General features: G+C 51.8%; 1 protein-coding gene across 1 annotated transcript in view; it reads left to right on the plus strand.

Moving 5' to 3' along the window:
- Positions 1–25,851, plus strand: part of KCTD16 (potassium channel tetramerization domain containing 16) — a 74,451-nt gene extending 48,600 nt beyond the window's left edge. The window contains exon 2 of the mRNA XM_054217489.1: positions 25,400–25,851. Within this exon, the coding sequence (XP_054073464.1) occupies positions 25,400–25,851 (452 nt within the window). The remainder of the gene's footprint in view (positions 1–25,399) is intronic.
- The last annotated feature ends 739 nt before the right edge of the window (positions 25,852–26,590 follow it).

Raw genomic sequence — 26,590 nt, forward strand, 5'->3', positions numbered from 1 at the left:
CCTGGTCCCTGGAAGGGCTGCGGGCTGTGCCGAGGCCGGGGCAGCCGCTTGGGGACCAGCTTCCTACCCCGGGAGCGCTTCGTGCCACCAGATCCCCGTCCTTCTCGTGCGGAGGCTGAAAGATGATGGGAGACAAATACCTTTGGCTACGCTTACGGTTGTTGTTTTAATTCCCACTCCACATTTTTGGACATATGCCAGCGTGGAGATGGAGGGCGGCGGGGGCTCTCCCTGCCGGAGCGGGGCAGGAGGGTCGGGGTGCACGGCGGGAGCAGCGCTGGAGCAGGATGTACCCCGGGACTCCTGCAGGCTCTGCTGCCTGCAGGGGGTTGGGGTGGGGGGAGTCACATCATAGAATCATGGAATGGTTCATAGAATTCATAGAATCAGCTCCAGTGCCCTCTCCAGCACTTTCATAACGGCTCCAGCGAAGCCATCAATATTTAAAGAGGCTGCAGCCGCCCATTTCCAGAGCATTTCGCCAAGCGGAGCCCCGCATGTAAAACTTCTGCTGGGCCCTCCTCCCTTTCCTTTCCTCGGCATGGATCTGACTCTTATTATGTATATCCTGAAATTGAGGATACCAGAAAACATATATTAGACCAATAACCATATCATAAATATGTATTTGCACTAGAGTGGACAAATATATCTGCTGAATGATTATTTTTTTTTTTAAAACAAAATAAATTCACAGGATAAATTATTCAATGATTAATATTTGGCCAGTTGCAATGTGTGCGGAGTTATCTTAATATGTTTGTAGGCCAAAACTGACTCAGTAATACGTAGTGTTTGTGCAATATTTTTACGGCTGTTAAATATTAAGGGCCTGTCGGTCATATGCGCGGAGGCCCTATAAATCATTTTGGCTCTGTAAAGGGGCCTCAAAGCATAAGTAAATTACATTGCTGCTTATTTTATGGCTCTCGTATGCAGTAAGAGAGGTATAAAAAGGCTTAATGTGTAAATGAGAATCTGACTTCACTGGCTTTGGACCCGTGAAGCTTTCCAAGGGGCAGACTCCCTGCAGCGGGAGGGTTTGGTGGGGGCAGAGCCTGTGGCAGCACAGCCGCTCCCTGCCCCGTCCTGGCAGCGTCCCGGGGTCCTCCCCACCAGCGGTCCCCCCCCGGACCCCCCGGGTCACCCCGGTCCCAGTGGCCATGCTGGAGGACGGGGCACCCCGCGGCTGCTCTCGCAGTGGGGAGGTGTCTCGGGTCAGCTCATCCCCTGGTCGCCAAACCACGTCTTAAAAATGAGTGAGATTTGGAGTGGTTTGTAGGCCTGGCGCGCCATGAGCCTGTGCTCCTTACAGCCCTTCCCACCCCGCGCCAAGGACCAAACATCCGCTGTGTAGAACGATCTCAAACACGTCAAACATTCCCCTCACAGCTGTGCTGCGTTAAAAACACAGAGTACCTCCTGCTGGCTTACAGCTTTCCAAGCAGTGCCTGGATGGTAACGCAGCCCTGTCTCCGGTCTCTGAGCTCAGTGGGATCCTTTCCGAAGGGCCCGGATAATACTGTAAGGCAAGAAACCAAAGAGGATTGACTGGAATGGTGCTGGAGATGCTGCGATTCCCAAGGAATGCCCTCCCTGGGTGCGTGCTGGTACGGACGGTGCTGCAAGAGCGGTCTCTTCTCACACCGCTTGTCTGGGCTCCCGCTGAGAGGAGCGGTGGGACCAGTGGTGGGACAGGACTTGGCAGGACCTGGCTGAGGTCTCGATGCTTTCTCTGCCCTCTCTGCTGGCCCAAAGGGCCGGGTGCTGGCAGGGGAGCAGAGTGTGTCCTGGCCGTGCGGTCACTGCTCTGCTGTGCCCGCAGGCAGGGCTGCCAGGAGGACGTCTGCCAGGAGGACGTCGCTGCTGCATGGCTCATCCCTCGGGAACCTGCAGCTGGGACACTGCAGCGAACCACAGGGGCGAGGAGGCTCGGTCCCTCTGCACCGAACCCCCTCCTCAGTAAGGGTGAAGACCTATAACAACATTTGTGCATCTTCCCTGGTTACAGGCAATGTTTGTTTTAATTTTATTTTCCCTTAACATGTAAGAGAAATCCATTAAAGGCAATGAAATACGTAGGCTGGCGAAGTGGAAACTGTTTCAGCCAAGCTGTCACTGTGATATCATAACTAGTGCAAATGGCTTGTGATTTGGTGGTGGCAATGAGACAGACCTTTAGCTGGAAATTATTCATGTAAAGGACTAATACAGCAAGCATTACAGAGCTATGCCAAAACACTGCTTGCTTATTTGTTATGCTTGACTACAATATAGATGAATGATTCCTTTGTCTTAGGCGGTATTTGGTGCTACACGGATCTTCAGCTAATGCTTATCACAGCACAAACGCAAGTACCCATGAAATGAAATTTCACTGTATTAATTAAATATTTTGTGTTAGAGATTAATCTCCCACATTGAATATGAGTTTGTTTTATTTTTTGAAGGCAATAGGTTGAACTTTGAGAGTGTGAAATGCAATATTAAGTCCCAGAGAGTGCATGAATCCTGCTAACCTGTGCCCCCAGCCGTGAGCATCCCCCACCCGGGGAGGCTGTGGCTTTCCTGGTGGGAATGGTGGGATTTCTCCTGGCTGAAAGCTGCCGAGCTTCTCCTTCCCTTCTGCGAAGGCGGGAGCCGGCCATACCTGCTGCACCTGCACCCCATGGGTCAAAGTCCAGCTCCCCACACTGTCTGCTGCTGCTCCCCTTATCCCAGCCCTGGGACCCCCCGCATCTCTCCGGCTGCACTGGGACCCCCGCCTCCCACCCCTGCCCAGCACAAGCCCTGCCCACGGCTGCGGGCTGGGGCGAGCTGTGCGTGCGGCGCAGCCGGCTGCGTGTGCCTTATTCCGCATTAATTCAGGTCTAACAGCTCCCTTCAGAAATTACTCACTGGATTTGCAGCTTCTTCTAATGGCTGCGCAGCAAAAAGCTGTCGGGAGCATCGGCTCCCCCAGGAAGTAGGAGATGCCTTTGGCCAGACTCTCGCATGCCAGACAGCAGATTTCCCACGTGCAAAGCCACCGGAGATGGGCCAGGATGGAGCACAGTGGTGACTCGGGCCTGAGAAGGGTGTAAGCAGTAGCTTTTCTTACACGGCAATGTATTGAGCTCAAGCTGAACCATTTAGACTCTTTAAATTATAGTTTGGGCCTTTTTCTTCAGTTTAACCGTCATATTTCTGTTTGTCTGCACCACTTAAAAACTGGATTCACAGCTTGCTTGATCCTGGTGTTGACTGAGCAGCAGTGCTGAGGTGAGGCTGGAGCAACGCTTGGGGGAGCAGACCCCCTGCACCCCCTGCTGCGGAGGGAGCCCGCTGGCAAGCTCCCCGTCCTCTGCCCACCCAGTGCTCCCAGTAACTCCCAGCCCAGGCCAGATAGCTCGGAGTACCAGATTTGGACCTCCTGGCTGATCAATAAATAAAGACCATAAAACCCTACAACAAGCCTCTTGAACTACAGGTCATGCATGTGTTTAGAATATAGTTTATCATTCCTGAACAATAGAATGAGGCTGCAGCATGTGGTTTTCACCAGCTAAAGCTGAAATAAAGCAATAGGAAAGAGCTGAGCGGCCAGTCCCTGTGCTGGCATCAGTGACTGATGGAAAAGAAAATGACTCCCAAAAACTACCTCTAAACCCCTTCCTTATGTCTGGGAATTAAGAAAAAAGCTGAGGGAGATTTTTTTAAACCATGGGCTGCTGAGGTATGGAGGGAAAAGGAGCGAATAGCCTTGGGGAAGCAGAGGGAGGCCGATTTCAGGGTCAGTGCTGGCACCAAGCCCCCCCACCATGGCTGGGATGTGGCTGGTCATCCCAACCATGATCTTCAGGGAGGTGGAGCAGGATGTTGGCCACCCTGGGAAGGTCGTCTGAGGGCTAAGCTGGCTCCTGCAGCCCCTCATGTGCAGGAGGAGGCCACCCTTTTCTTTCTCCTCGTCCTCCTCCTCCTCGCCCCCTGCCAAGTCCCTCCCTGCCAGTGGAAGCCCCTCTGCCATGTTCGGGTCGGTTGGTCAGTCTGTCTGTCAGGACATCCGGGTGGATGGACCTTTGTGGTGTTCTGTGTTTTCTTGTGCTGCTGAGCTGCATTGTGTGCTAATAAGCTGCTTCCTGACCAAGTTACTTTGTTTCTGTAGCTGATTTGAAGGCAAAAGGGCCCAGGAAGGTCCAGGAGGGAAGGGAGAAAGAAAACGTCTCAAGTAATTAGTATGATTAGAGCAGCTGAACACTCTGCTTTGCTAAAACTGCCCTGTTTTCTCAGGAGACTTTTACTTTACGATCGCTTGCACGGCTTTAGTGCGAATGCTTCTCGGTCAGGTGGAGGCTGGGAGTCTCCAGTTATGGAGCTGGGATGGTGCCTCTGCCTTCCAGCCTGGCCTGTGTGCGCCATGTGGGGAGCAAGGAACCAGAGAATTAACCCCTCCAGGGACAGGGCAGCCACAGCTTCTCTGGGCAACCCGGGCCAGGGGCTCACCACCCTCACACCAAAGAATTTCCTCCTGATATCCAATCTAAATCTCCCCTCTTTCAGTTTAAAACCGTTCCCCCTCATCCTATGTCTCCCCTCCCTGCTCCAGAGTCCCTCCCCAGCTTTCCTGGAGCCCCTTTAGGGACTGGAAGGGGCTCCAAGGTCTCCCCGGAGCCTTCTCTTCTCCAGGCTGAACCCCCCCAGCTCTCTCAGCCTGTCCTCACAGCAGAGGGGCTCCAGCCCTCCCAGCATCTCCGGGGCCTCCTCTGGCCCCGCTCCAACAGCTCCGTGTCCTTCTGCTGTTGGTGCCCCAGAGCTGGAGGCAGCACTGCAGGGGGGTCTCCCCAGAGCGGAGCAGAGGGGCAGAATCCCCTTAGGCATTCTTAGGTGTTATAAGTCCTGAGTGTTTCTTGCTTCCAGACGTTCCATCTTTCCCCCGTGGCAGAGCTGGCTGCAGGGAGGTTTCCTCAGCCCCAGGGGGCCCAGGGTCTCCCTTGCCCCGTGCAAGGGCAGATCGCTTCCAAAGGGACCGAGCAGAGGAGTACACAGTTGGTTTCTTCATCATCCTGTCTGCTAAACTCCTTTTCATCTGAACCAGAGGATGACAAATGAGGGAACAGCTTTAGTTAAGGTGAAGTTTTGTAGGTGCTTTTTGTTGTGCTGTTGCAAGCCGCACGTGAAACTCCCGATGGCATTTATTCCCAACCTACTTGTCAAATCAATGCTATTGCACCTATAGCAAAATAGAGAGAAGTGCCCTACGTGAGTTAATGAATGACATTTGCAGGCTCTAACAACAGGTGAAATGATTTTCACGGTGCCAGAAGTAAATACGTGGAAATAAAATATGTAAAACCACCCATAATGTGCCTGTTATATTCTGAATCTTTTAGGTACATGTGGGAAAGTATGTTTTCCTCCAATATAAAATATTTGGAAAACATTGCAAGGTGTTTGCTGGAACTCCAACTGAAATAGCTTGTCTATTGTGGCAGCCATAAGGCAGTATCTGATATTTGCTGAAATAATTGTGTTGCCTATTTATCACTTCAGCTAAGCAGTTACATGCGGTTTAACATCTCAGAAAGCCTGTATATATGCGAGTATGGTGATCCCTCAGCCAGGATCCATCCCCACCAGCACAAGGGTCCTGCTGGGGGCACTGGTTTGTCACCAGCCCAACACCCTGCGGTGCAGGATCCGCTCCTGGGGCAGCAGATGAGGAGCCGGAGCCGGAGGCTGCGGGGAAAGCACCTGGGAAACCCTGGGGAATGAGTACATGGAAATCCCCCACCAACAGGCAAAATTCCGAGCTGTTTCTCGGTGATGGCTCCTGGTGGTGCTACCCTTCCTCCAGCCCATCTGTGGAGCAGTGACATGGTGTGAATCCCTGCCACTGGTGGGGCTCTGCCCTTAGTGCAGTTTTGGGAAAGCAGGGGCGGTTGTGCCCACAGCCCTCGGGGGGGGTGGCCCATGATGCAGCCAGAGGTAGACGACAGGCTATCACAATGCCAGCAGCTATTTCTTAATTTTGCCATGAATGGGAACTTATAAATTAAATGCAAAATTAACCCAGGACAAACATTTTTTTTTCCCCCTCCAAATTTGATTTTGTAATGATTGTTTTCTTTGAGACGCAATAAAAAATCAATACAAAGTTTTTCTGCTGGTTCCCAGTGCCTGCTGGAAGCGCTGCGTTCAGTCACTCCAGAAATGCAACACCAGCACCTCTGCTCAAACCTAAAAGGAGTAACAGAAATCAGGAAAACACAAGTTGTATGTTCAGTTACTCCTCGGCTCCACCACTTCAAGCAGACGGAGGCAACAGCAGCTGCTCTTCCAGGGCTCCCCTGAAACCTCCCTCCCATCCCTAGCGCGGCGGTGGTGAACCTGACTGGCGTGTGTTCCTGTCTGGGGCTTGTTTCCTGCATACGAAGGATTCCTCTGCAGCATCCGTAGGTCGCGTGGTGCAAACGGAGCAGTTACCCAAGCGGCCATGGCCGGGTTGCTGCTGCCCGTGCCCTGCTCCTGCTCCATCGCCAGCCGGCTGGCTGCTGTGCTGCGGAGGAGTTACTAAACTAGGGAAGCCTGACATAATCCTGAAATTACCTCTGCATATATATTTTTTTTTTCTTCTGGAGATTTCATTAGACTCAGCCTGCCTTCACAATCTGCCTTATTAGCCTTTGGATAGCTGTGCGATGTAGAGATTTCTAAAGAAATAAAGTATCTGTAAGGTAAAGAGTACAAAAGTACACCGCGATGCTACAGCTGCAGCTGGTGTGCTCTTTTGAAGTCTTTTTCAGTCAGTGGAAATGCTCACATTATTTCCAGAGGGATTAGGATCAGGTCTTTACATAGCTGAGAGCTTACTTAAATTTTCAACATTTCCTCTAGGTCAGAGGACAGTTAGTCCAATTTTTCCATGTTTGACGCATTTCCACATTACAGCGTGCAGAAAAATCCCTCCATTATTGCTATTTTGAATATATCTGTAATGCTCTGAGATTTCCTCTGAATACGGTTTTCATCCACAGAGGTACTGGACTCATAATCGTTGAGATTTTCAACATTCTTATGGAGAAGTTATATGGAATTTAATAATGCTGATACCTCTAGAGTCTCTGTAAATGACACTAAAACCCTACAGAGTTTAATAGGAACCACTAACATCTCTAAAGACTTCTTGCATCCTCCTGTAGAAATATATGGAAGAGAATATCTAACAATCTGTTGGATTAGGCAGGAAAAAAAAAAAAGTATTTTCTTCTTCTCTGAGTGCAGGACAGAGCTGTGTATTCATTAACTACGACCAGCTTAGTTTCCCCAAACTGATCCAACCCAGTGTGCCCACCTCAAAAAAATCAAATGATCCTTTAGAGCCATTAGGGAAAAACCCTGCAGAACCCGGTAGAAAACCCTCTCCGTAGGATCTGCGCGCAGCTGATGGTGTTAAGTACCAAGTGATGTCACTGCCGCAGGATTTTCGGGCGGCTCCCGCGGCTGTGGGCAGCAGAGGATGCCACATCCCCCCTGCCTCTTCGTGCCTGGTTCAGAGTGTTCCAGCGCGTCCCCTCCGTCACCTAGGCATGGGTGCCGTGATTTGTCTTCCATCTCTAAATGTCACTCCCTCCAGATTTCACTTAGATTTACTCCCACGGAGCCGGTTCACAAATGCTACTGATTCATTTTCTGGCGTTACTAGCCTGCAGCCGCGTCCCCTCTGCACAGTGCCTGCCTTGAAGTCAGAAGTGATGGGGCAGGTTAGGCTTGGGTTGGGTTCTACATTTATTTTTTGTGCGTTGCAGCAATAGAAATAGTCGGGTGTTTCATTCATGCTAGCACTGTGCTCGAGAGCTTCCGAGGGACCTTTACAGAGACCTGCCTTCCACGGCACAGGAGCCCAGCTCGGTGCCCGCGGTCCCTGCCGGGCAGCTGCCATCGGCAGCACCCCCTCGCTCCCCTCGAGGCTCTGCGGAGGGGAAAAGCTTGTGATCTCAGAGCATTTAGGATTGCCCAGGCATGGGTAACTTAATTGGTCTTGGAGCTGGTGCTAAAAAATGTTTGGAATAAGCCACTGGATTTTTTTAAAGCGGCGTCTGGAGGGTCTCCCACGGCATGCATTTATTTGATGCAGAAGTGCTTTGGTCTAGATGTTAAGACTGATAAACCAAACCATTCATTTCTTAAAGTTCAATTCACCACTTAGAGGAAAGAAAATAAACCAAGCTAAGCCACAGCAATGTTAAACAGCAAGATACGGGATTTAAGGCAAAGCCCACTGTGGCTGGGAATGTTTCTCACGCATAAACCAAATTTATCTCTGTAGAGCAGAAGGTTATTTTATGAGGTTCAGACAGAGGCAAAAAAAACCAAACAAACTTCCAGAGAGAGTGTCTTAGCTCGTAAAAGCCAAGCATCTGCCCCTATGGAAAGGGATATCTGAGACTGCCAGAAATGCAGCAGCCCTGATGCGGAGCTCAGCACCGTCCGTGGCCCTGGCTGTGGGGTCGAGGTTCCCTCCTTTGTCCTGGCAGCAGCTGCCTTTGTCACGCTCCAAATAATTAATGAACAACTGCCCTGCAGGGCCGCCGCCTCCTCTGGCAGCTCACTCATTTTCTTTGTAGCCGCAGTGTTTACCTGGGCGCAGCTGGACGGCGCTGGGGGAGCGGAGCGGGCGGCGCTGGGCACTGGGACAAGCGGGGGACGAGCGCGGGCGGACGCTGAGCCCCCAGCACCCCCCAGCACGGCTCCCAGCCTGGCACCCCCAGCCCCGCGCCGGCAGCCAGCGCCGTGAGTGTCAGTGCCACACGGTGCTGTCCTTAAGAAGCCATTTATGAAAACTGTGGCTTGGTTCAACGCTGTTGGAAATGCGCCGCCACAGCGAGGAACGTGAGCTGTTTGTTAGCGCCCGTTGTCAGAGTGAAATACCACTGTGATCCCCAGTGATAAATACTGCAAACACCGCTGGCCAGCTACGGCAGCCGACTGCGCTTCTTGCAACATTAACTCCCGGTAACGAGGGAAGTAATTTGTGGCTTCCTGCGGGGATGCATCCTTAGGATGAGGAATGGTGCCTTGTACCAACCGCCCCACGTGCCGCCAGTTTGGCCGGGAGGTGTGACGGCCGCCGGGCAGCCCCCGGCTGTGCAGCTGGTGTCCCCGCGTGGGACACGCATGTCCATTTCGTGCAACACTGAACAATAAGTGAAGGACGTTAGATTCTTTAAAACAAGCCCAGGATAAGAAGGAAACCATATCATGGCAATTAGGAGATTAGTAATGGCTTTGAGCAGGGAAGAGGAAACTGGTTTCCAAATTAATTGTTTTCAAGAAGCGACTTTTTCCGTTGGATCTCTCAGTAGGAGAACCGTTTCTGGCTGCCTAGCTGGTCCTCTGCCCTCCTGCTGCCGCCCGGTCCAGGTGCACAAGCCACGGTTCATCTCACTCCGTAATAACGCCATCTATCACGTCCCTGCTCGCCATCCAGAAAGCAGCTGCTGCTCTGAGCTCTGCCAGCGCCACCCGGGCGCTGGGGGGAACGCCGGCAAGCGGGGCGGAACTGGGCAGAAAAGAAACACCACTAATAGACTCATGGTCGGTTGATAACTCTGTGCTGGTCCCACAGGCCACTCTGGTCCCCGGGCGGGGGATGCTCCGCGGGGATTGACCTGTGCAAGTGGCAGTGACCCTGCTCCCGGCACTCGGGCACCACTGGGTCCCACCAGCTCCCATCCCAGCCAACACGGGCGCTGGGCTCTGTGGGCACGCTGGGCGGGTGTCGCAGGAAAGGGGGATTCCTGGACCCCCCCTGGCAGGAGCCGGGCTCTCTGCAAGAGTCTGCAGCTCTCCTGGGAAGGGCAGGAGCCAGCGACCCCCTCCTCCCTGGGAGGCCCTTCAGCCATCCAGGCCCCTTGAGGCTGAGCAGCAGGGCTCTATTAACTAACCTTGAGTAACCTCGCTTTTAAAGTCAAAGAAATCTCCCCCCCCTGCCCTTTTTCAACTGAGTCATTTCAGTTGTGAGTTATAACAGCTCACTGCCTACTCTTACAGCTTAATTATTAATTTATAAACCCCCATACTGCCTATGTGTAAAGCGAAGGGAAAGGACTAGTAAAGAAAAGAGAGAAGTCGGTAACCCTGAGGAAAAGGAAAACTGGATGGCAGAGTCCAGGGGGAGACCTGACCAAAGCGTAAATTGTTCATGGAAAGGGTGACTTTTGGGAGCAGCACTGGAGGAGAGACAAAAAGGCAACAGGAGGATGCTCCGAGAATAGCAAATCACTCAATACTAAGAGTAAAAGGTGAGAGAGGAGAAACTGGAACAACAGAGAGACTGCAAGAACAGAACGAATGAGGTGAAGGGGTGTGAATTTATCCATGCGATGATGGCAAGCATAATTGTGCACAGAAGCCTCTGGCAGGATCCAAGCAGATATGTATATATAGTATACGTTTGTATGTGGGGACCAGGTGGAAAGAGAGTATGTGATTAAACAATCAGGTGAAAAAAGTTTAACTTGGGTCTTTTAAAAGGAGAGCTGAGTTTGTGCCAACTGCAAGCATAATAAAATGCACTGAAAAGACAGCGGAACTTTAGACTGATTTTAAAAAAAATCTCACTTGTTGGTTGAAACCAGCACTGTTAGCAGAAACTCCTCATTTAAGAATTAGTTGTCTCTTTGCCTGGGGATTTTTCTACTTGACATCATGAAATAGGTTGTCAAGCTGGTGCGTGTCTGAATGGAGCTGTGGGTGACAGACAGCGTGTCTTTGAGCAGGCAGGTCTTTCTCGTAAATGCCTTTTGCCTCCGAGAGCTATATCCCTGTTGGATTTGCCTGCTCCACCAGCTCCTGCAGTAAGCATCTAGCCTGGTGCCAAACGCTGCACAGTTATTTAGGTCATCTGATTTTTATGTCAAAATAACTCCGTCAGTATTTGGGGGCCTTTGTTTTAAAACCAGTCAAGCTAAAGACACAAACCAAACCGCTGTGTTCCCCAGTAATCCAACTGCAAACCGTGCTTCCTTTCCCCGTGAGTATATGTGCTTGTTTTAAAATATGAACGTATTCACATACGAAGCATAAGTGTAAGCTTCCAGTATCTGAAGGGGTCTACAAGAAAGCTGGAGAGGGACTTTTTACAAGGGCAGGTAGTGACAGGAGGAGGGGTAGTGGCTTCAAACTGCAAGAGGGGAGATTTAGATGAGATCTCAGGAAGGAATTCTTTGGTGCGAGGGTGGTGAGCCCCTGGCCCAGGTTGCCCAGAGAAGCTGTGGCTGCCCCATCCCTGGAGGGGTTCAAGGCCAGGTTGGACGGGGCTTGGAGCAACCTGGTGTGGTGGGAGGTGTCCCTGCCCAGGGCAGGGGGTTGGCACTGGGTGGGCTTTAAGGTCCCTTCCAACTTAAACCTTTCTGTGATTCCATGATTTCAAGGTGGTGGCCTTGGACAGGGCTGCTGGGCACACACTTCCACAAACGAGACCCTTGTGCCGTCTGGAAATCCAAGGAGTAAACAAATGTATTTACTCAGCAATGTCAGAGCTGCCATTCTGGAAATGGCAGTGTCTCGGCCATTTTAGAGGTGGAGCCCCAACAAGTGACTGGGATTCCTTGTCTCAGACCTTGTCTCTTACAGTTTTTAAATCCGCAGCTCCTAATCGTATCATACCTGCCAAAGAGGCAGAAGGAAATCAGGAATCAGGCTCCTGTTACTCTTTTTTACTCAGTTTCCTGAGATTTCTTTGCACTGATGTCATTTGTGATGGGGGTAAAGGGGAACACACAAATTATTCTACATTATGTTCCGGGTAATGACAAGTCTTAAAATAGCTCTCAATTAGCAATTGATTGCAATTAATTGGAACAACATAGACTGACATGATAGCTTCGTATCTCCAGAGCATTTTTCAGTTCATGAGTTCTAATTTTCCAAAATTCAAAAAATTGTTGCTCCCGTATTACCGTAACCATCTGTCAGCAATTTACAATATATATCTTCAAGAAGCAGGAGTAATAGACACATCGGCTTTGCTAATTAAAAAAGGTGTCCAAAACAGGGCTCGAGTTTGAGTGCAAACTGTGTTTTTTACATATATGTATGCCAATATCTATCTAGACGTGTGTGTCTCAAGGTGTTTCCTGCCAGCTCCTGCGTGTGGCCCCGGGTACCACGTGCCGGCCTGGGTGTGAGGCGGGTGTAGCGGCGCGGGGCAAACTGCCCCGGCTCTTCCCGCAGGCGTTAATGCTGCAACGAGGCTCGTTTCGCTCTGAATTTCTCGGCTTCGGCCGTGGAGCGGTCTGCGGGAATGCTCCCGTGGGCAATTCTAAAATTAGGGCACCGGGAGGGGACGAGTTTTCTGATTCTCCAGACTACTTTGGTTTTACCTGGGTTGTAATTCATGGATGATTGGGATTTCTTTCGTAACAAACATCAGGAATACGTCACTGCAAAACAACGGGGCGGGGGTGGGTGGGTGTTCAACCCACCATGCGCCCGCGTTACTGCCCTGCTTTCTGCCTGCTCCATGTAACGTCCTGCCAAAGGGTCTCACCTCTTCTGCTAAGAGAGCGGCGGTGCAGGGCGCTGCTCGCCCCGTTGGTAACTCCGGGGGATGGCTCAGAGGGGACAAGGAAAGCCCTCGCTCTTGAACCCAGGCTGGCTTAATTCAATCACGCTTCACTTTCAAGTTCTTGAGCGTCAATTTAAAGCAACAGAAGGTAAAAGGAAAGATTGCATTAAGATGAGGTATTAATACAGCAATAATAAATCAAAAAAGATACAGAAGAGTCTTAAATCTGAGGGGGCAAGGCTAGACTTGAAGAAGGAAAACGCTGGTGGTGGCAGCAATTAATTCTCTGTGCACCAAAGTTAAACGAGCTGGAGATGTTTGACAGAAGGACAGAAAGAGCAAACACTATTGGCAGAGGAAAACATATGCGTCAGTTTTTCATATCAATGGAATTTTCCCAGAGGAAGATACACTTAAATGCCACAGTCCTGACGGTCCAGTATTGCTTCTAATCATGGCATTTGGAAAGGAGAGTACAAAGCAAGGAAGCCAGCAGCACTGAATTACTCCTCCAGTCACTTCTTATATCAAAAATGCTGAACAGTCAGAACTCTTCAGCTCTTCCTACAACCCGGGCTATTCGTTTTACTCTTCTTCTTCAGGCTAAATGCTTGCTGAACTGCCAATGAAAAATACAGGTGAGAATTGAAAGAGTATTGCTCAGCTCTTGCTTCGGTCTGCCAAAGATTTTACTTAGTGGCTGAGAACTGAAAGGTAGAAAGGCAGATAAATCTGGGTTGTGCAAGACTGAACGATTTCTACAGTGCTACCAGAGAGGGTTTGGTTAGGCAGACAGCTATGGTTAGGCTGATAAAGAGGTTTAAAAAAAGGATTGATTTAAAGAGACCATAATCAGAAACAATTAAAAGTTGACAGATGACCTGAATTAACGATGGAGACATTTGCTGAGGTATCACCACACATCTTCATAGGAAGAGACAGAGCAGAGTTTTCCTGAATGTGGAAATAACTCACTCAAGGGTCAAGCGTATGGAACCGCAGGGTCTCCCGCCACCCTCCCACCTCCTGCCACCCTCCCACCTCCGTTTCAGAGCCCCGGGGCTTGTTCCGAGCCTGCGGAGGAGGCTGCCCTGGGTCACTCTCCGGGCTGTCTCCACCGCGTGTTGTGCTGTTGGGAGGGCGCAGAGCGGTGCAGGTGTCCCCGGGAAGGACGCTGCTGCTCCACGAAGGCCAGGCTGGGGCTGTGGTGGGACAGGGGCCGTCACCGCCCACCTGCCTCGGTGGGAGATGCCTGAGGCTGAAGGGTCCTCCCAGGACCTGTTTGCTGATTTAGACAAGCACTGAGAGGCTCCAGTCCAGGCTGTGTCTGCGGGCAGGCCGGCACGGGGGCTCCAGGTAGAGTAGAGAATACTTATTGCACAGCAAAGTGATGCCCGAAAGAATAAATTGACCACAGAAGCAGTTTTTCTCTAATGAAAAGGCTTTTGTTAAGAAGTGCAAGGAGTCATCCGTATGACGGGGTACATCACAACTTTCAGAAATGGTCTGACGATGTCAATGACCACGGTTGGCCAGTTTCTCTAAATGCTCTCTGGTTCTTGCCATATGGCTGCTCACACTCTGTGCTTCTCTTTCCAATCAGAATTTTAACTTCATCACATCTTAACTTTGAGAAAAATCCGTATATAAATATTTTGGCTCATTTAATATGCCTTCTGGTATTTTAACACCAGGTCTCATATTTTCTCCACCATTTGGGGAACTTATTTTTATTTCCAAACAAATTTGATACTCTTACGGAAGTTCATTCCCAGAATTGAGTGTTTTAGGAAAGATCCCAGTAGCGCCGGTAGAACACAAAGTGCTGGGAGAGTCCTGATGAAAGTGCATGTGCTGGCAAGGGACTGGCTGAAATTCCCTTGCGCAAATCCTAGACCTCCCCAGACAGAGAGGCCGTGGGCGAACAATCGTGGGTGTTACACTGGGTTGGCAAGTTCAGAAAATTTAAATGGAAAAACCTTTGAAATAGAAAATTTAAATGGAAAAACCTTTGAAATAGAAAATTTAAATTAGGAGAAGGGACTGGGAAGGCACCAGGTATCTGCGCAGAGCGGCTCCAGCCCTGGCCACGGCAGCACCCAGGTGTCTGCAGCTGCACCCAGGGGTGAACACCGGCTCGGTTTGTACGAAGTGTGCCTGGCAGCAGCCGTGGCCTCTGCCGCTTCCCCTCCTCCCCCGCCGCCGCTGCCTTTGAACATATGGGAGAGTTCAAACCAATAACATTGCTGTCGAGTCCTTCCCTGGTTTTGTTTGCGTGCTGAAATTTTACTGAAGATACTTGATCCTAAATGCAAATAAATCTACTGCGTGTCCGTCCTGCTGCCGGCGCTGATCCCAGAGCCAATTACTTGCTTGGCATTTGTCATTGTTCCTAAGCTTTACCTCGGTAATTTTATTTAGACAGGGGCATTTTCTGCTGATAAATCTAGCTCGATTACCAAGTCGGAATGTATTTATTAAAACACCAATTAGACCTCGGTCTCTCATCAATCACACCACCTTTAATTCATGCATGGATGCAAAAACGGTTTGAGGTGTTGTGCATGCACGAATGAGTGATCTAAATCAAATTGTCACTTCACCGACATTACCTTATCTTCGGACCTAGAGGCAATCCATTTGTTATTTACCATATGAATAATGTGTGATGTTTTTAAAAGCTTCAACGCTTTATTTTTCGGGTGTTGAAAGGAGAATACTTGCTTCACAAGGTTGGAAACAAAGGTGAGCGTGGTGGTGAGGGCACCGAGCCCTCAGGTGGTGGGGCCCCGCGGGATGGAGGTGATGGGGAGCTGGTCGGGGTGGCCCCCGGGGGCTGCCTGGACCCGGGTGGGGGCTACTCTGTTCCCACCTGCCGATGGTCTGGCTACTTGGGCAGTGCTGGTAATTACTGCTCAGATGGGGATCAGCTGCTGCAATTAGCCCCAGCAGGAGAGATAAAGTGTGGAAGGGACAGCAAAAACAAATGAGAGCTGTTGAGAGGTCAAGGTCATGGGGACAAGGAAGAAAAGGAATGTGAAATAGAAATAAAAAACCAACAACAAAGCCTTAAAGCAGGAGAAGCAGTAAGAATAGGAGGTGAAAGGACAACATAAATGGACAAGAGTGGGTTGAAAACAGCAGGACGGGAAAATGGCTCAAATGAGGCTGCTCACGGACTGGAGCGTACGGCCCACGTGTGTGGAGGTAAGGGATGTCTGACTATGGAAAAAGCTCTGCCTGCCTCAGAAAGCACACGGTGCGTAACCCCCGTACCCTGCCTGGAGACATGGCCCTTCCCAGCCGTGTCTCCCTAAGGATACTGTGGGGCTGGCGATGCCCATCCCTGGGAGCAGCTCACCATGGGGCTGGCTGATGGGTGTCTCCGTGGGGAAATTGCCCGGGGCCCGCTGCCCTCCTGCAGGATTGCACCCAGCCGTGCTGCCGGTCTTGCTGCTGGTGGGGGGGGTGTCTTCTTCTGAGCAAGAAAACTCTCTCCTGCCTTTTGCTTACTACTCCGGTGCTATGTCCGTATCTGCAGCAGCAAACCTGCCGTTCGTTATTTTGTAAGACAGGCTCAACCATCCCTCTTCCCCTGGAAAAAAACACACAACCCCCTTCCCCCCCCAAAAAAAACCCCTTACTCTAAAACCACAACACCCTTCCCCCCCCCCCCAACCCCCAGGAAAAAGAGCGTGAAAACTGTAGAAGCTGAATAAAAGGAATAGAGTTCTGTGAACAATGAGCTGCTCTGCCTGTGAAGTGAGAGCTGCACGAGAAAGCAGTCACTGTCCCATTGTATGTTCTCCCACATCAGTGTTTCATTCTAAATTCTGCAGGGGGAAAAAAAAAAAATCAAATTTTAGAAATTTCTTGTGGAATAGTAATTTGTAATGTTAGTTCTGAAATATCACAGCATTGTATTTTTGTGAGTCTAAAGCACTATAACAGAAAATTAACTGTATGTAGTATGATACTAAAATTAATACTACAATATGGATGTCAAAATGAAAGGAGGTGTTGAAGTGATCTAGCTGAGCACTTTCCCAGTGCAAATGTCATCAAAATCACCACGCTCTTTTAGAATACTTCAAGACAACAGCGTTTATCAGGGAAAAAATGGCCTAAGAAGTGTTCGACCCTTTCTCCTGGGGTCTGCCAGAGGTTTCACACCTCTGGTTGTGCTCCCTCTGCGTTTCCAGGTGGGCTTGGAGAGCGAGGGGGGAGGGTTTCTTTCCTGTGCAGCAACTGGGGCACTGTCAGGGGGATTAAATGTGGGGCGATCAGCTGGGGCAGGCAGTGCCTGAGGCTGGTGCCTGCCTGCTCAGGCAGCGCTCGCTTGGGAGATACCGGTGGGTGGTGTTTACACTTGAATAACGTTAAATTCTCTGTTAGCCTTTCTCTGGGTGAACTAATGCAAAAACCTACTTCTCAAAGTTCCTAGAAGCGGAGGAGGGGGAGACGTCCCCACCTGCTGCAGTGGGGTTTGGGGCAGCTTTAGACACCTCAAAGTGCTTCTGCAGCACCCCGCGATCGGGGCGTCCCCGCTGCCTCAGGGGGATGTGGAGGGGATTCGGGGTGTCCTCACTGCCCCAGGGGAGTGTGGAGGGGATTCGGGGTGTCCCCGCTGCCTAAGGGGGGTGCAGAGGGGATGGAGGAGGGGGAAGCGCTGCCTGGTGAAACCCGTCTCTGTCTCCCGTGGGCTGTTTGTCCGATATACAGCTATACGTAGGGCAATATCTATAGGGCTGTACAGCACTACAGAATTCAAACACTGTCGTATCTGAGATGGACTTCATGATGGTGAGGGTTAGAGTCTGTGTGCTGTTTCTCACGATAAAAATTCTTCATTGATTTTTTGGTTTGAAGGTTCTGTGCTGATTTCATTTTGTATCATAACTCTTCTCTCCTCCCCATTTTTCTGCACACCAGCCGTCCCCCTTCACGGGGATTTCCCGTTCCCTGCTGGCAGAGTGTTTGTTGTGAAAGAGGGAGAGGAGAAGAGGGAAATGGGACGGCTGATGGTTTGTGTGTCAATTATACATCAGAGGCTTTGCTGCTTCTTCAGAAGCTTCTAATAATAATTATTATAATTAGGGCACTGGGAAAGAAATGTGCTGAGATCAGGGAGAAAAGCAGGAAAGCCAGGCCAGAATTAATTAGCCCCTTTTATCCAAGAATCTCAAAGCATTTAGTCATTAATTAATGAATTCTGTGGTTAAATCAGCGTGATGTTTGGTTTGCCGCTGGGATGGTGGCCAGTCCCAGGGCTCAGCGCCCGTCCTTGCTCGGCCGTGGGTCCTGCGTGGGTTGATGCCGCTGCAGATGCCTTCCTCTCACTGCACAACGCAGAGAAATATTTCTGTTTTTCCTGTCGGCTCTGTCTGTCATCCTGACAGCACCCAAAAGCGGGATGAGGTGACCTGTCCCCACGCAGCAAGGCAGCCGGGCAGGTTCACCCTGCTGGGAATGGCACAAATCCCCACGGGCCACGCGTCCCCTGGGCACCGAGCGCTGGCGGCTTCCCACAACGACTAAGGGCTCTCTGCTGACCCGGACCCAAACTCCATGAAATCTCACACCTGCGGCACTTAAAGTACCCCTGGGACCACAGCGAAAACATGTATTGCATGGCAGAATGGTGCCCAAAAGGATTAGACCCCGGCAGCAGTTTTACTCTAATAAAAAGCTTCTGATGTACAGTGCTAGGGAACGGCCCAGCTTGTGGGGTTTACGTCTCTCCTGGCCTTCCAGGTGTGCATGGTTTTGCTTTTGAGATGGGATTTAGTGAGAGAGCGAACTGTTCCGGGGCTCAGAGGTTCTCCTGCGTCAGACACCGTGCCCGTCTCCATGCTGCGCGGCAGGTCGGGGCAGCGCCGCTTGGGAGCGGAGGGAGCGCGGGAGCCTCTCCAAGGGCTGGGCATCCTCCCCTCCCCTCGAGAGAGCCCTGCACCGTGGGGGTGTCCCGCTGCGGTGTGGGGGTGTCCTGCTGCTGCCCCCGCAGCAGCCTCACGAGGGTGTCGAGGGTGTCAGTGTGGGAACTGTAGGCTGAAAGTCACTGACTCCTCCCACAAAATTCCAAGAAGTGAATAGTTGGGTGAAATGTCCTGTAAAAGTGATTGGGGAAATTGCTGGGAAAAACACTTGAAGAGCAGGAACGGTCATTCATCATGGGGATGAATGACTTGCCTTAGCTTTTCTTTTTAATGGCTGTGGTAGTTCTCATTTTTTAATTGATTTCAGTTCAGTTTGCAGCCATTGCTTTCAGTTAGCAGCAATCTGCATGTTTTCAGTAGTGCTTTATTGATTTCCTTCTCCGTGTGATCACCCCACAGCACATACGGCCGCCGAAGGCTGCTCCCAGCCCAGAGCCACTGCTGCAGCCCTGACCCTGCTCCCGCTCGGGCTGGGCTCCCCAGGAGGGGCCGTGGTTCCAGCGCTGCTTTCGCCGGCGGTTGCCTTGACCCGGCACAGCTCTTGCTGCTGAAAACTCATTGTATCCAGGAAAATAACGTATAACGTGTGCCCGTGGAAGGTGTGAAGTGCACAGTTCTGCTCACTTCAGTACAATGTAATACATAATCATTTTCTGATGCAACCGGAGAATTGGCAGCAGCTTCTAATTACTCCCAGATATGGGAGGGTTTACATGGAGGTGACACCTGGCACAGCCTTGAATTGGTAGCCCTTGGTCTCCTATTCTTCCTTCTATGCTCCAAGACATCTTTTAGAAGTGACTTTTTTTGAATAGCCAAACAATGTATTGTTTCCCTTTGGTAGGGGGTGGCTGGAGTGTTTTGGTTTAACATTGTTAGGAAAAAAATAATAAATCAGCCTGAAGCAAAGAGCAGTAATATTTTTTTTTATTTTTTTTTCTCTAAATCATTTGCTCCTTTGCCTCCCTCCTTGCCAGGTGCCCTGGCCCTGCAGCGCCCGCCTGGGCTGGCGTGCCAGCGCACATCGGCTCCTCTGACCTTCGTGCCGCGGGGACCAGCGTGCAGCGCCGGGCTGGCAGATCTGCAGCCCGCCCACTGGGCTTCTCCTGCCCTCATGTCCGTGGGGAGGACTCCATTTCCAACAGGCTGCATTGCAGCCGCGCACGCAGTTATCCATAATTCCCCAGTCTGGTCCACCTCTCTGCCAGACGGACCGATCATTTTCTCTCTCTTTGATGTCAACTAATTGATATAATACAGAGAGTACTTTAGTTACTTAAAATGATAAAATTAGATCCTGTGTGATGTGTTGAGAATCTCCAACTTCCTTCCCTTGTTAGAGTTTTGTTGTTGTATTTCCTTACCCCAAAATCTCTGCAACTCCATGGGCAGAATGCGTGTACCCTTCTATGAGCTCCCTGAGCTGGCGCATTCCTGTGGCTGGTACCTGCCTGGAGATTTGGGCTTTGACAGTCTGCCTCTGGGATGCCCTGCCATCCCCTGCTGCCGAGGAGGTGGCAGAAGCCGTGGTTTTCACAGCCCATGCCTGACCGTGTCGAAATTAGGCAAAGGGGGTTTGCAATGCAGCGAGTGAGGCAGCTACACCCACACTTCTCGCTGTGCACCTGCAACACAGCGGAGCTCAGCTTGCTTGACTTGAGATCCGATAATTTTACAGTGCCGTTTTAACTAACAGAGCCAGCTTCCTAGCATGGTAATTACTTTGATCCTGGTTGGCACAGATGTATTTTTCATGTATTATTGCTTAATACTGGAACCTTTCTTTTTTTTTTTTTTTTTTTTCTTCCTCCAGTACCTGAAGATAGCCTCATGAAAATTAGTTTTCCCCCCTACTTCATTAAATGCTAAAGGGCAATCCAATTTTCTCCATAGCTTTCCCTCTCTCTCTAGCTTTTCTTAACGTACTGCTCTGGCTGGCCTGGTATGTTGTTCTTGTAGTGATTATATCAAGATCTTTTCGGCATAAAACTTAAGCTGATTCCGTAGCTACAAGGAAAAGGACGTGTCAGGTGCCGGGGCTCTGCCTGCGTGTGCCGGGCTGCGGCCAGCGAGCGCGGGGTGTCGGGAAGACTGGCAGTCAGGCTGGCCCGGGGGCTTGCGAGTGTGTTTAACTGCCCATACAGACTTCCCCACCAATTAAAGGTGTCAAAAATGTATTTATCCAAAAGAACTCTGTTCACCTTGGCCCCTTCTTTGGGGCGTGGAGCGGTTGGTGAGGTTGCAGAACGCAACTGGCCGCTTTGCGCTGCGGCAGCGGCTCAGCCGGGCTCTCGCTTCCCCGGGGTGTTTGGAGATCTGCGCCCGCATCCGCCATGGGATGCTCCGCGTCCCCCGCGCCCGCTGCTGGCTGCCAGCGCTCCTGCCTGGCCCCGCTCGCTGGAGGCCACCCGGCCCCGCTCGCTGGACACTGGTGCCAGTGGGAGGTCTGTGCCCAGGGAACCTCTCCCAACCCCGCGGCTGTTCCCAGCACCCGCATCGCGCCGGGTTTGGCTGTTCAGCCTCATGACTAGATGAATTTCTGCCTCCCAGCTCACCCGCAGTATGCCCATCGTTGGTGAATATTCATTAAGTGAAATTAGCATCTATCAGGTCTTAATTAACTTATAAAAAGCTTGTTTTGTGGTAATGAAGTATATACTCTAGATGTGCCTGATGGCAGCTGGTGGGTCCCCCTGCCCGTGTGGCCATTCCCGAGCAGGGTCCGCTCCCTCTGGCTGGGGCATGGGGGGCTGGACCCCTTCTTCTTCCCCACAGCTATGAAGTTACAGCTGGGAGGAGGTGTCTGCGACCTGAGCATGCTGAACATTAGCTCAGGTTTGCTTAGGTGCTTGTGGCAATGTCCTGCACCGCTGCAGTGGGCCGACGTTTGGGGTCCGATGTTTGGTGCGTGATGTTCAGTGTCCGGGCTGTTTGGGCATTTCAGGCGCCTGTTGGAGTTTCATTCCTTGGCTGGGCAAGCACAGCCCTTTGATTTGGGTTTCGTGGCTATGGGATGTGGATAGGCTTTCACTGAGTGTCCCTATGAATTTGCTCAGAAACTGTTAGGGAGACACCGAAACCTGCCCACTGAGAGCCAGCGGTAGGATGTGGGAGGAGAATGCCCGGTGCGCTAATGGGAACTGACCTCAGCAGAGACCTTTTCCCTCTCGACTCATTTTTCACCAATTTCCAGCTTCCATTGGGTTCAGGGTGGGGAGGGGACGCAGCAAAGGCAGGGGGAGCGCATCGTGCCGGCGTGGGAGTGGGCGAGTGTCCCCACCACAGTCCTCGGGGCCATGCCGAGGAGGGAGCCGGGCATCCGGAGCGGGGAGAACACGTCCTGAAGGAGCTGGTGGCAGCAGCGGTGGCCTCGGATGTATTTCCTCTGTTAGGATTCACTGTCACCCTTAAATGCACCCAAGAAGCGTGGGGAAAATGACTGAGTTTGCAGGTGAGAAGAGAAAAAGTAATTCCAGGCAAGTGCAGAGCAAAGGCTGGGAAGGAGAGCGGGAGCTGCCAGCCAGGAGAGCCGGGGAGGAAGATCTCCCCTCCCAGCACCTCTCTGTTTCCTCAGGGCCGGCCAGAAACACCCTCACTGCTTCCCTTACACCCGATTGATTTTTGCCTTTCAGGCGCTGTGGTCGCTTGCTGGAATGAATGTTCTCTGTCCGGGAAGGGCAGAGGCTCTGGAGCGGCCCCTCGTTGCAGGAGCTGCAAGGCAGGACAACCCTCGCCGAGCTGTAATGTCAACTGCAACGAGGAGCTGCTCGTGGGTGTGCCTTTCAGAAGCACGGGGTTTTACAAAGGCTCAGTATATAACGCCTTTGCCAAAGCCAAGCTCTTGGTGCAATGGGAGAGCAGGGCAGTGACTGTCAGCGGTGCAGCTTTTTAACAATTTGCTGCCATGCACTTGCAACCCCGAGTCCTCCAGCATTTGCTCCCATGGCTTTGGGGCTTTGAAGCTGGCCGCAATGTTTTTGAGCAACCTGGTGTGGTGGGAGGTGTCCCTGCCCAGGGCAGGGGGTGGCACTGGATGGGCTTTAAGGTCCCTTCCAACCCAAACCGTTCTAGGATTTTCCTTTTTTTCCTTTTTCTTTTTTTTGCCCCATTTCTTTTGCTGGGGGCCTGTTTCTGGAGCGATGGCAGCAAATGGTCACTTGGACCCTGTTGCGAGGAAGGGATTCCCCACCAGCCTCCCCGGCCTCCCTGCGGAGCTGCCGGTGCCACCGCGCTCCCAGCACCACGCACGGCCCGTCACCACTGTGGCACCCGTGGGGACAACGCTGCGGCTCTGCCCACGCTGTTCCCCTCCCCGGCCCCTTCTCCTGCCCCCGCGCTGCTCTCAGAAATGCTGCAAGCGCCGTGGGGCGATACCGGCTGTGGGGCGATACCGGCCGAGGTCCCTTCTCATGGGGGAGACGAGACCAGGGGCTGCGCTGCTGGTCCGAAGTTGCTGAGCTAAATTACGCTTTTTTTGCTCTGGATAATGTTACCAAGCTGCATGAGTTGGAAATGAGAATTGCATTTTAGTGGGAAGATGGATGCTTCCAAATGACATTTAAATCCATGATTATTGCCGTGGTTTTGTCAGGGAACAGTTGTTATCGATGCCAGCTCTTCCCCTTTGTCATGGATTGTTGCATTTGGGCAGGTCTCCAGCTGAAAGAGAAAAATTCCAGCCATGTGCTACGTGAATGAGGAAATAAATTAAGTACTATTCAGGGGTTCCCATCCCGATGGGTTATGCAGATGAAGGAGCGTGTTTCCCAAAAGCCTCTCTCTTGTCACGACCAAGCTCTGGTGCAGGGGAGGCTACCGCGGGCATGGGGCAAGTAGCCCATGGGGTCAGCCTGTGGGCAGGCGGGGGGACACGGGTGGCACGGTCCCCACCACGGCGGGGGCTGGTGGCTCTGGCTGCACCATCTGACGGCCAGAGCCGGCTGCGCTAGCAAACCACGGAGAAGAAAAGATGTCTGGAAAAATCAGGGGTGCTATAGCCGTCAATAACAGGAGAGGGAACTTCCCAAACGCTCTTCCCTGGGGGCTGGGGAGCCGGGCACCCTCTGGCACCTAGTTCCGCATTCTATAGCGGGCCATATAGATCCTTTCATTTTTTGCGGGAGAGATGTTTATTGGCAGAAATAGCCAATGATCACCTGGATCATCATTACTGGTTTGATTTGTTACTTTGAAAAAGAACGAATAGTTATATTCAATCCAGTGAAAGTAAAAAGACTGTGATGATTACAGACTGAGAATAACAAACATTTTTCTGAGCAGTGGGAGCACTACTGTCTGAACGCTTTGTTTAGACACGAGGAACATCTTGTTTTGTTTTGTTCTGTTTCATGCCGTTGGGAAAGCCTGTGATTTCTAGAGCAGGGTGTCCGTGTGTCCCGCGGTGGTGTCCCGCAGGGGTGCTGGCCCCCGGCTGCCGGCCTCCCGCAGCCCCGTGCACTCCCCGCGCTGGGACTGGACCGAAACCCCCAACGCTGAGTGTCTCTGTGGCTGCCAGCACTTACCTGGACCGTCTGGCAGAAGACCGGTGCCAGCTGCCCGTGCCCAGGATCTGCGTATTTGCTTTTTCCACACTTTCTTCTGCCGCTCCCTTCCCGCGGTGGCACTTCCCACTGCGGTGCCACCAGCGGCCCTGCATAGCTGCCCCGATGGTACCATGACGGCTGGCAGCAGCCTGCCTGTCCCCGTCCCCCCCCAGCAGGGACAAAACCTCACCTGATCCACGCAGGAGAGCCGCCGGCCCGTGCCACGTGGCTGACACTGGTCTGCTCCAGGGCAGAGGCCATGGCAGGGCGTCTGCCTGCCCTGGTTCGTTATGTGCAGTCGCTAACGAGGGGCAGGGCTCTGCAGTTGTGTGTAACGGTGCGAAGATGATCCTTGCAGAATCCGCGGGTCTTTGGTTGTAACCTGAACATGGCAAACGGGGAAAAAATGAGATCGGGTGGATTTAACACTGCATTCGATACTGTCCTTTTCAAGGCAGAAGGACGATGAGGCTGGGAGGGTTCGATGGCATTGAAGCAGCCTGGTGTTCCCAGGCGAGACCGGCCCGACGGCTTCACAAACCAGTGAAGCCATACCCTTCCCATGCGAACGGGCTTTCTTCCCTCCTGTCCAGCCCTGCCTTTATTGAAGACAAACTGTGGGAAGATCAGTGCTGGAATGAGCTGTGGGATGCCTCGTGTTTTGCGGAGACAGTGGCTGGGCTGGGAAGGGGTGGCTTTGCCGGCGTCCTGCCTTCCTCTGGCAGCCAAAAATTAATCTTTTCTGTGCCTGTTTTGAACCCATGGCCTTGGCCCCGTAACCTCTGCTCACACCTGTGAGATTATTGGCTTCAAAGGAACCCCACATACAGGTAAAACTTGGAGGGATGGATCAGGAATGACAAAATCTGAAGCCCTCTTTCTGGTTTTTCTTTGTTGTTCCTCGGGCAAAATTTCTGTGGACTTCATGGGGATTTTCTTTTAAAGGAGAAAGAGCCCCGTGTGATCTGCTCAGGGCTTGGGCTGGTGGGTGGAGGCAGCAGCAAATCATTGCAACCTGAAAAGCAGTTAGTGTTCTGGGACGATGTCTGCTTGCACTGGGTAAGCCCCTGACTGGATCCTCCTGTGACTGAGGAGGATCTCAGAAAACTTTCAGACGCGCACTGGACCTCTCAGGGGACCTGAGCAACACGCGCAAGTGGAGCAGGTGACGCAGCTCCAAAGTCAGTGGGAATCAGCCCCCCTCCAGAGCGGGTGGAGGTTTTGCTGGCAGTTTGTGGTGACGTTCAGGAGAGGTCCCCCGGGGTCTTGGCGGGCAGCGGTGATCCTGGCGGTGGGCGATCGGGCTGTCTGTGGGCGCGGGCGCGGGTTTGGAGCTGTCAGTAACCCCGGGGCGCTCTCTGTTCCTCTTGCAGGTGAGCCCTCCCGGTGGTCCTCATCCCACTGCGACTGCTGCTGCAAGAATGGCAAAGGCGACAAGGAGGGGGAGAGCGGCACGTCGTGCAATGAGTTGTCCACGTCCAGCTGCGACAGCCAGTCGGAGGCCAGCTCCCCCCAGGAGACCGTCATCTGCGGCCCCGTCACCCGCCAGCCCAACATACAGACTCTGGACCGGCCGGCCAAGAAGGGGCCGGTGCAGCTGCTGCAGCAGTCCGAGATCCGGAGGAAGAGCGACCTGCTCCGGACTCTCACCTCCGGCTCCCGGGAGTCCAACTCCAGCAAGAAAAAAGCGGTGAAGGAGAAGCTCTCCATCGAGGAGGAGCTAGAAAAATGTATCCAGGATTTCCTCAAAATCAAAATCCCAGACAGGTTTCCAGAAAGGAAACATCCCTGGCAATCGGAACTGCTGCGGAAGTACCACCTATAGGCACAGGGTGGGGAAAGCACATGACCTTATTACCACTAGGGCAAGATTCTAAGTGATAGGAAAATAATTCCCAATAATAATTATTTGTTAGGTCAAAAAAAAAACAAACCGCATCTCTATAGTACTGCCTAATTTGCCTATTTCACCTTAACATTTATAGTCATAGGGTAACGATATTTTTCCAGTCGTGGAAGCACAATGACAAACGCTTTTCTTTGTAAACTCCGAGTCTCACACAAGCTGAATGAATACCTTAAGGGCACAACCATGCCGACAGCAGGAGATGCCCGCGTGTGGCTGCCGCGGGCGCCGGGGGGAGGACACGGCCCGCGGGCAGGCAGCGGCGGGGGGCTGTGGGTGCATGCCATCTGCGTTCTCCGCGTCGTGCGTTTGTTTGGAGGGATGTACCCAGCTCAAAGAAACAAGCTATGCCATGACAGTTTACCTTAAGCATGTGTATGTATATATATGTGCATATATATATATATGTGTGTATATATATCTCTGTGTATATATATATGTATATATATATCAATATATATTGCTTAAAGATTTTCTGGCTCTCTCCTTATAACTGCACTTTCTCAGAAAAGAGCATTTTTTAGCAGTCTGTGGATGTTCCATTTCTTCTTCAGGTCTTTGAGGGCTGCACAGCAGAAATCCCATCTCGCTGTCTCTCTCCTGCTCCCTCTCCCTCTCTTTCCCCCCCACCCCGTCTCCCAGACACTGCAAATGCGTT

This window comes from Rissa tridactyla, chromosome 11 (assembly GCF_028500815.1).
Source record: "Rissa tridactyla isolate bRisTri1 chromosome 11, bRisTri1.patW.cur.20221130, whole genome shotgun sequence".
NCBI lineage: Eukaryota > Metazoa > Chordata > Aves > Charadriiformes > Laridae > Rissa > Rissa tridactyla.